General features: G+C 38.2%; 2 protein-coding genes across 3 annotated transcripts in view; both read right to left on the bottom strand.

Moving 5' to 3' along the window:
* lipeb (lipase, hormone-sensitive b) overlaps nt 1-10,757 on the bottom strand; it is a 98,439-nt gene that overhangs the window by 8,984 nt on the left and 78,698 nt on the right. The gene's annotated exons all lie outside the window — the stretch shown is intronic.
* LOC104955348 (ral guanine nucleotide dissociation stimulator-like) overlaps nt 342-10,757 on the bottom strand; it is a 111,084-nt gene continuing 100,668 nt past the window's right edge. Inside the window, 4 exon segments of the mRNA XM_010782670.1 lie at nt 342-5,898; nt 6,214-6,328; nt 7,257-7,517; nt 9,494-9,538. Of these exon segments, the coding sequence (XP_010780972.1) occupies nt 5,723-5,898; nt 6,214-6,328; nt 7,257-7,517; nt 9,494-9,538 (597 nt within the window). The 3' untranslated portion in view covers nt 342-5,722.

Here is a 10,757-nt window from a genome sequence, read left to right as displayed (position 1 = left end):
GGTATGGGAACACAAAATCAAATGTCCTGGACCATGACCCACCAGACTTTTCAGTGTTTGCCACTTAGGGACTTCATGAGATAAAAACAAGGCTAAAGCTGTATAAGGAACTTTCCAGAACATTTAAAGTTCATGTGTCACGGTGGGTCCTTACATCAGATAAAAATAATAAAGTGCCAACACATCTGAATTCTAAAAAGGTACAACTCCACACATTCCTAATACATTACTGCATGATTTTGTGATTTTTAACAATACATTTAGGAGTTTGGCATCCTTATTTTTTCACCCCTCCCTTAAATCTCCATCTTTGCCAAACACAATAAAGGTAAAGAGTCTTATTCATTTTATAAACTTAATGTTTATTCGTATATACATGAATATATTAATCTATAACCAAGAAAGGAAAGAATGTACATTGCAAAACAAAATATTTATATACAAATTAATAAATAAACAAAGACAAAATCAAGGACAGGTTCTTTCTTTACACAGGTTTTGTGTTCTTGGGAAAAGTAGGAAAAATAAAATGAAAAACACACTGCAGTTAGAAAAAGTTCGGAAATTATTTTCGTTAAAATGGAAAATGGCACCGGAGCATAATTCAGGGGAACAAAACAAGAAATAAAAAACATACACACCACGCCAGCTGGTTTTATTTTCTTGTAAACGCAGCCTTTTTGTTCAAACTCGCACAGAATCAGGTCAAATCACAAAAAAGGTACTTCATTTTACCACGGGCTACGACGACACACAAACCAGTCCAACATCAACCTCATCAGCACAGAAACACTCGGGGGGGGTCAGCTCATTTAAAGTTCCACTCATGTGCACAATGCTTTAGAGAACATGCGTAATATGGAGATGGAGCTGCTGCAGAAACATGTGACTGTGGGAAAACAAGGACAACAAGGAATCATTTTTAAAATGTTAAGCTGCGGAACGTATTGAGAGACAAAATCTGTCAATCTTTACAAGTAAAATTAAAAATCAATTTAGACAGGCCTTCGATTAACAATAATTTATAGAATTGTTTTTATTATTATTTGATCGTATTTATGATGTGAAATTAATATTATATACTATTTATTATTTGAATAATCTAGATTTTATTTTCAACTTTTCTTTTACATCTATTTTATTAAGTTTTTTCTTTATTAAAATGTTCTCATTTACAATTTTTGTTGTCTTTATTTTAGTTTTAATGGTATTAAATTGCACCAATCTGCATTAAAAAGTGCAATACAAATGGATTACTTGATAACAAATTGTTGGTTAGGGTGATTTTCTGGGAAATAAAGATAATAACCTTGAGAAAATGTGTATTTTTTAAAGAATCTGTAAGCAATTCAAATGGAATGTTTCAGATTGAACAAAAGTGCAATAGCAGATTATGCTGTAGTGATTCTCGTCCTTAGTCTATAAACAATTTGTGACATTAAGGAGGACCTTGGAGCATTAAAGGTCCTGTTACAGTTTGCTTTGAAATAATGGAGGAGGAATTCTAACAAACCTCTAACAAATGTCTAATATACCACTGAAAAAGGCTTTTCACTGCATCGAAAAATGTTTGTAACATGTTTGTAGGGTCTTCACGACTGATCTCATCATTTTTCAAGAGGTGTTTTCGATGAGGTGTGTAAGAAAAGTAAAAATAAATGAGATTCTTAACCTAACATTTTTTATACAATGCATCTCAGACATAGAGTTTAGTTGGAAATAATAACCTGGTTTATGGTTGGAAACGCAAGATCATATTAGCAAAGCCCCTTCACTTTTGAATATTTCCAAAATTAGCTGCAGAAAAGACATTAAAGAAGACACATGTGTTGACGTGGGGTTTCTACAACAGCTTCATCTGACGCTCCGCACAAACATCTTTGCTTCAAGTTTCTCGGACTACAGTCTAATTTTTCACATGGGAAACGGTCCACAGTGTTCTTCTCACCCTTTTTTTTGTTTTTTCAAAAAAATGCAACGACAGTAAACATACAAATCTTTTTTCCTCACTGTGAAAGGCAGAGGACTCGTCTGTTAAAAAGCAACATTTTTTTCTCTTTTCTTTTTCATTTTTGGCACATGGAGGGTCGCCAACAACACTAGTGAAGGGCAAATGTTCACTATGACACAATTAAGCGGGAGCGAGGCGATTTCTTTTTTTTTGTTCACAGTGCTCAACATGAAGCGCCGCTCAAGTGAAAGGTCAATGGTCACAGTGTTCCACAGCGAGAAATGTACCGCCGTGAACAACTTCCAGCTTCTGCTGTCCTCACCATTTCGCTATCACACGTTTAATAGGGGGATCATTAATTTGATCGTTTGGAGAATTATGAACTCATGCAGGTGGAAATAAAAAATAAAAAGGCAACACATGGTCGCAATCCAGGCGAATGTAGTGTGTATGAACAAATAAGGAAAAATCCAACCTTCGATATATTTCAGCATTTGGTTTAACCACTTTCCCATATGCTGTAATTTCCTACATTTCCCAGGATGCTGTGCAACATGTTTATGTAGTGAGAAGCTGGCTTGACTTAAGGCTTGAGTAGTAACGGCGCGTTACTTCAGGGTCAAAGAGCACAACAAGATTCTGTGGAACTACAGGTTACTGTAGGCAATAATTTTTTCAGAAATGTTGTTTAGTCCTTATCTTTAAAGTGAAAAGATTTATAAAGGATGCACCAAGCCCCCAGGAAGTGCGCCGGACATTGAAGCAATTGTTCCTAGTGGCCAAATGATGGTACTACAACTTCATTGTAAGTCCGTGACGTCATTGTGCCCAACAATACTTCTTCACATTGACTTACATTGGAAAAAAGACGTCAGTAAATCAGTATAATTTTGTTAAAATTAAATCAACTATCCAGTAGGAACACTCTAATAGCCCTTATTTAAATCATAAGGGTCTAAAAGTTGTTAACTGTGCTTAATTGTGTTCGGTTTGAGCACGGGAGATCGAAGGCGGGGCTTATGGAAAACAGGAGTGCGCACGCTCTATGGACCCAGATACGGGGGCGTTTGTTCTCAAGAGTCAGGACATTTTGGCTTCATGCGCCACAGGGCAACTCAACGGAAAAGAACGGGGTCCCGCCTTCAACACGTGCCCCTGTTCTCTTTATACATCTGGGTATGAATGCTAAGAAACATAGCATAGTATCATGTATGAAGCATAAGTGCAGATTTAAAAGCTCTTTTACACAGTTCTTACACAAGTCAGTTGGAAACAAACATGCAGAAGCTGGAGGTAAGCTACAGCTGACAAAATCTGTGAGACAACTGTTATTTTTTTCAAATCCTCCGCCCGTTTCAAATCAGAAGCTGCTTTTATCTGAAATAAAAGCCCCATTGTTTTAGAAATAACCACTAATGTTTTCCTTTTTTAAGAGCATATTGACTGGGTTTGGGGTTAGCTAACGGTAAATTAACAGAAAAGGGACTGCAGATGGAAATTAGCCAAAATCCTCTTCTTTGAGATAATAATTGAGTAGTGTGACCTGTGTATCAACAGAGGGAAGCTGTACAGAATACTTTAAAAAAAAAAAGCCCTTCAAGAGTGTACTGTTGTTGGAATGTATTTGTGGGAAAGGGGACGTGCATCACCAAGAACTGGTTAGCTGTTTTAGGTTGGATTTAACCGTTAAAGAAAAACGTCACGGAAAGCACAGAAAAAGCAGCGAGGAGAGTTTGTTCCCTCGTTTGCAGTTTTGGCAGCATCACCGAAGCGCCTCCTACACACTGCGTCTGATTTAAGAAGCTTTTCCTGCACTTTGAAAACTTTTCCAGATCTGGAAATCATCAAAAAAAATATAATTTCAACACGTCTGGCAGGATAAATCAGCAGGACTTAGGAGCAACACACAGGCCAAGCATGGCACGTTTGGAACTGATGGATATGAAGGATGATCCGCCATGTTGGAAGAACTGAACCACAGTTAAGCTCTTCTACCCGTGCAACAGTCCAGGGTTAAACCAAATCATCAGCTTGCTCCTAAAATAACAGATTTTTGTTTATTCTTTCAAAGGTTTTCATCCCGAATTTCTCTACTGTAGTTTTACAGGAAACATAACTAATCCTTTTGTTTGAAAAAGGTTTCACTCAGGTGTATGGAAGCCTATTTTTGCCAGGAAAAGGAAGAAATTTAAAGAAATTAAAAACTGAAATGTATTTTGGGATGATTGTATAGTATTTATGTTCAACTGTGACAAAACAAGCTAATTAAAGACTTCCTCTTGTAATACAAATGTTACTGGGATGTTTTCGTTTTTTTACTCATATTTGTATCGAATGATTTATTGAGAAATGTTGGGAAAATAAATGGATAAAAATATTCATTAGTGTTATTATACAAGTTTTTTGTTTGTTTTCCTAACCATTCCTCCATTTTTATTTTATTGGTCTTTTCTTGGGAGTGATGGTTGTCCATATTAACTTATTTTTTGGAAAACAGCAAACTAATATTAAAAACTTCTTCCCCCGCAGAGGACAAGAGATGTTTTGTGTCGTCTTCCAACATGGCGGCGGGCGGTCAGGAAGTAGAGAAATCCGTGAAGTGATGAAGGTAACTAGCAGCACCATATGAGAGCAGAGAGATGCTAAAAAAAATGTACAAAGCCAAAATGAATAAAAATGTTGATATCGTGACAAAGTCTATTAACAAAAATCTCATGGTCCGTTTCAAAGCACATACTGCACAGTTGTTGTGAATGGATATATACACTCGGTTGCTTTTCTGCTCACTTGTTCTTCCCTCTGGAACGTTTGGGTTGGGGTCCCAGTCACTGCCACGTCCTTCGCTGTGTAGTGGTTACAACTCATTAATAATAAAAAGAAAAAGAAGCATGTTATTCATGACTGTGCCCACTGGATGTTTTTGACACCAATGTTTCCATTTCCGACCTTTTTGTTTTAGTTTTTTTGTAACATGGCAGCTTTTTAGATTTGAAAAGAGTTCAGCTCCCCTCCACTGGTGGTAAAACGCCGAAGGAAAATGTCCCAGCGTCCACAGAGCGTGAGGGGTTCAGTGCCCCGGTCCCAGAAACACTGTCGACAACAGGAACCTGGGGTAAAAGGCGGCGGTACACTCATGAGAAAAAGTTCCCTGACAAAATTGAAAAACATTCGAAACGCCCAGCTGTAGTTGGCGGCTTTGTGTTGTTCGTGTGTGTACTCCGTGACAGGGTGAGTGGCGTTCAGGGATCGAGGCTGCCGAGGAACTCTGGGGTTTTGAAATTATTTTAACGAAGGTGATTAAAAACTCAAGCATGAGGCTTGAACGAAAACCTTTAAGAGCTGAGCGTTAAGATGTAAACACTTGTAAACTAAAAGTAAAAGAAAAAACGAAATGGATCTGCTTCTTCACAAGCAACGGGACATTTTCCCCCCGAGTGTTCGACTGGTCCCTCCGCCGAGCATTCACCGACACTTTATCCACAAACGTGTCCTTTTTGTTGTCTTCGGTAAAACAGCATGGACGTTTCCACGCACCTTATAAAGCCCTGAAGGGTCCTGATGATGCGAGAGCTGTTCCTAAGTGCTTCCTCTGCTTTCTGCTCATCCACAGAAAGGTTGGTCATTCATCTCCTCTTGTGTTTTTGTCCAAAACCAAAACTCAGATACTTTTGCCTCCGACAGAACACAAATGTTTCTTCTGAGGAGTGGGAGACCAGAGAGAGGGTTAAAGGGGTTGGTGGAGGGGAGGAAGGAGGTGGCGCGTTTCTCCCTTCAGAAAATCCCTTTAGCTATTTTCAGTCCCTTCTGTTTCATGCGAGGCAGCGTGGAGCTGGCCACGTTCTTGGTCCTCATCGGCCGGGCCAGGCCGCGCTTCTTCAGCACAAAGTCGTAGTTGGCAGTGGAGTTCATGGCGTAGAAAACGTTGGCGTTGTCCGGGATCCGGAGCTCTGCAGAATGAGAAGGAGCAAGATGAAGTCAGGCAAAATGCATTGTGTTGAAGAGAAATGACAGTTAAATACAACAAAAGTACATGTTCAAAAAGCTCTATTGGTGTAAATGTGCTTCTCTCTTATGTCTTTCCCTTTTCCCACTAGGATATTAAGTAACAGTACACAAACTGCAATGTGGCATAGTGGGAGAAAGAACTATGTTAATACAAAACATCTGCAGATGGTTTTAGAAAAAAACAGTCCTAAGTTAGCTTATTATCAAATGTAGTTAACTGTGGTTTGAGTCAGAATGTGTGTGTCTTAAGTTTCCACCTTTGTCCTCAGAGATTTTCTGCATCAGCTCGTACTCCTCGGTCTTCTCCCGCTCCAGATTGTGTTTGATCATCGCCTTCCTGATGACGGCCGGAGTCTTGTCCTGACTCGTCACCTGAACCAAAGGGACAAACATCAGAGCCTGTCGGAGCCAAACTGTCTGTAGTCTCAACAGTTTCAGATAAACATCATTTTTAGTTCTATAGTTTCAGTGAAAAGGGTTAGGATTAGTCACAACAAATTATATAAATATGTTTAGAGATATATAGTTTAATTTTCCCCCTTCATATGATTTTTTAAAAGAATTAATAATTTATTAGTTTAATAATTATTTAGAATTTTGTAGTATTTATTTATATATATGCTCTCTTTTTTTATATCCCCCTTTATGTGTGTATTCGCAATTTTTTGTTTAATCACTTCTAGATGTTTTAATTGTTAATTTATATGTTCTCATTTGTTTTATAATTATCCCCTTTAATATTATTCATTTTTTATAAATTTGCAATTTATTTGTTTTATAATTCCCTACATTTTAGTTTAAATTTTTTTTTTTATTATCCCCATCTATTTTATTATTTTTAGAAATGCTAAATTAATTAGTTTAATTATTATATTGATTTTAATTATTTATAAAAAAATGCTTATGAATTCGAAGCATATAATAAGGCACGTTTCTTTTTCTTGTTCGTTTAAACTGTATTAAGGATTTTATGAATCCTGCTAAATACAGGGAATAAATATAACATAAATAAAACATTGAATACATTTGTGGTATAGTCATTTCAAAATGAGTAGACTATAACGTAAACAGGATTTTAGGAATATATGCTACTATTAAAAAGGAATGAATAAAGAGGTATCAAAAGGTTATAAAAGCATCTGAGTTTTGCTAAGCACATATTATCCTGTATGTATTATAGTTGTTTTAACATGAATACTCTGGAACTAACACTATATTAAGCAAGGCAGATAACAGAGATCGTGATGTTACGCATATTGAGGTGCTTTCTACAACAAGAACACTTTGAACGTTTCCTCACCAGGATGCTCTTGTACATGTTGCCGTTCTCCACGTCCAGGCTGACCCGGATGATGCAGCAGTCGTCCACCTGCTGGTTGTACAGCGGCAGCGATAGGGTGGAGTAGTTGGACACTGCCGACACCGAGCGTTTGTGTGAGCGGGAGGCGGACAGCGGGGTGGAGGAGGAGACGGAGGAGGAGGAGGCGCTGCTGGAGCCCGAGGCCGAGCCGGAGCTGTTCCCAGAGGTGTCCAGGGAAGAGAGGGATGTGCACTCCCAGAACTGAGAGGAGAGCAGAGGAGGGGTGAGGGCAGAACATCGCTGGACACACAGGAGGCTGACGCTGTTCTAATCATGCATAGAGTGGTGCAGTGAGGAGGGATTTGTGTATGCCGACCAGCAAGTTAGCTTCACAAGGGCACCGCCAAAAGTAATGGGATTTTTACATTGGATTTCTGAATATTGATCAAAATAAACTCTGTGGCAAACACAGATTTATGATACTTAAAACTTTTTGTTCAACAGCATAATCTCTACATATTAAGAACACTTTATGATTTTTGAAGCGTAAATGAAATCAGCAGAAGTAAAAAGCTAACATTAGGCTATAAACAAACGACAGCACGGTTGCATGGCTGTGCATCACCACCGCTAAGCTAAAGGCGGCTAATGCTCAGCGAGACTACGTTTATTTGTCTCTTTTAGTCAACTCCTGTTTTTATGACACATAGAAGTATAATAAAACTTTAAAATCTCTTCAACTTGTGATAAACATAGATTTGATTTCTGGCTTCTAACCAAAACATGTTCGGAGGAAAGTTGACTACGAGGAAAAGGAACCAGAAGTGGTGAAATGTCAAAAGTCATTTCCATGTTTTGGGATATATGTATTGCACCCAGGCCTCCGGGAAGTGTGCCGGATGCTGGCATTTTCCTGGTGGCCAAACATTTGTAATACAACTTCCATGTCAGTTTGTGATGTCGTTTTAGCCCAAAAATACTTTTTCCCATTGACTAACATTGGGAATGAGTTGCTGCTAATCAGAGGATATTTTTTTTAAGTCAATAAACAACGCAGCACGAAAAAATGTATAGCCCATATTTAAATTATTAAGGTGAGTTAAAAGCCGAAATCCAGAGTAATTGTTCCACTCCGTTTATCTGACCGAGCCAAGATTGGCCATGAGGGCTTTTCGTTTGGAGGAGGGTTTAAGCAAAATGCAGGTGCTCTATGGACCCAGATACGGGTACTTTTGCTCTTGAGAGTCAGGTCATTTTGACTTCGTGGGCCACTGAGCAATTTTCATAGGAATGAAAGGGGTCACGCCTCCAACGCTGGATCCAGTCTCTTTATACATCCATGACTGCACCACTCTATTCCTCTTCATTAAACTACTACTCCATCAATTTTACATATCAAGATTTGCTCACTTGTCTCTAAGAGTGCTGCTCAGCCTCAGATGTGGGTTTACCAGTTTTAACCACTCTATCACTTTTCCAACCCACAAAAGATAAAACCACTCCATCTTCCATAATATGAAAGCCTGACACAGCACTGTGATTGGCTAAATGGTACATTTACATACAGATTTTCCTGTCTTCGCGACTCTTCAAAGAGCTTTTACAAGTCGGCATTTATTGTGGATTATACAGTAAATGTCTTACTACTGTTATCACTGGCTGCTACTTTATTACTTTTTAAATGTTCACCTATTTTTATAATGCGCTACTTATCTTTCATACTGTGAATGTGTAGTAATTTGATCAATGTGTGATTACCTCTAATAGTTAGTCTTTTCTGCAATGTCCCCTTTGCTCTAACATTGTAAATGTCCCCGCTGTGGGACACATTAAAAAGGTTTCTGATTCAAATGTTTAGGGAGACTAACATTCCCACACATTCACTCAAGGCTGGCAATCCCACATTTGGGATTAAATATCTTGCCCAAGGACACGTTGACTGCATGTTGACTGCAGGAGCTGGGGATTGAACCTCCATCCTCTATCTCCTGAGCCACAGCTGCGATGGTGTTTGAATGATTATCTATGCTTTCTTATAGTGTGACAAATGTTCGGATGAATCACTAATTTGATGCTAATTTAGCTGCAGGCGAGTTAGCTAGTTTGCTAATTCCACTTCATAAGAATGATATTAATAACAATAATACCTTCAAACAGTCGCACTTATCCAACAAAGTGCTTCACATTAAAACAAAAAACAGCAATAACAAAATAAAAGTACTAAAAGATCAACATACTAATTCCTTCCTGATGACGGATGGAGTCTTGTCCTGACTCGTCACCTGAATCAAAAGGGACAAACATCAGAGCCTCGTATGTATGGAGTCAAACTAGCTTTAGAATTTACAATAACGGTGTTTAAATGTAAATAGTAATGTTGTCTCTCTCTTAAAATGATCTTTAACCACTTTTTCTGCTGTGAAATATTGTGTTTTCTGGAATAAGGTGATCTCCTAGAAGTTATACATGTTTATTCATTAGTTTATGATTTTAAAAATACAGTTACAAAGTGCTTTACATGAAAACACAAAACAAAGCCAAGAACTAAAGGAGCAACATACAAATAAGGGGGCTGTACACATGAGGTTTTTTTTACCACGTCGGCCGGGCTCTGGATGTCTACTCTTGTGCTGAACTTTTTCAAGGTGTTGTTTTTTAAAGTTATATTAAAATATTGTCCATGGGACGGTAGTGTTACCCTAAAAAACGCTGTTTCTGTCTCTTCTCTGCTACGCTACGCTCTGTGTGTGTTGCGTTTGTGTGCCGGACACCAGCACCAGAGCCGTTGATATTAATGGTCTTGTGATATTTTAGCAGCGGTGCTCATAAAATGAATATGGGTGACACAATGGACAGATCTTAAAGTCAGGGTTACGATAAACCTGCACTTAAATTAATTAAATTATCTTCTCCATATTTGCCGTACAGTTGTATTTACAGTAATACAGACATATCTTGCTGCGATTGGATGTTCTTCATCACATGAAAAAAGTTGAACTATTTTCAATCCTGGTAGCGCCATGGTTGCGCATGCTCGTGCATTGGAAAAAAGAGCACTGGTGCACAGAGGCGGTGTTGCTCTCATGTTTGAGCACGACTGCAAAATACGCTCATGTGTACGGCCCCTAAGACAGTAAAACCCATAAGAAAGAATACAAAGAATCAGGTGAAAATCAGGAGGGCAAGCAGTGGGATAAAAGTATGTTTTGAGCCTAGATTTAAAGAAGCCACTGATGTACACTGAACAAAAATATAAATGCAACACTTTTGTTTTTGCTCCCATTTTTCATGAGATGAACTCAAAGATCTAAAACATTTTATATATGTGACCCGCTCTATCGAAATCAGTCGGAAGTCGCAACGGCTCATTTCAAAATAAACGTGGATTTGCATAAAAAACTATTTTTTCGGGGTTCGGGTGTTTTGTTTGATTTTAAACAAACAAAGTCTTGGCTTTCAGAATATGAAACTTTTATTTCCAAACTCACACGATACGAGTTT

Source organism: Notothenia coriiceps, unplaced genomic scaffold (genome assembly GCF_000735185.1).
Source record: "Notothenia coriiceps isolate Sejong01 unplaced genomic scaffold, NC01 NC01_scaffold00024667, whole genome shotgun sequence".
Taxonomy (NCBI): Eukaryota; Metazoa; Chordata; class Actinopteri; order Perciformes; family Nototheniidae; genus Notothenia; species Notothenia coriiceps.
Note: the sequence above shows the minus strand (reverse complement) of the source record. Positions and strands in the feature narration are given on the sequence as shown.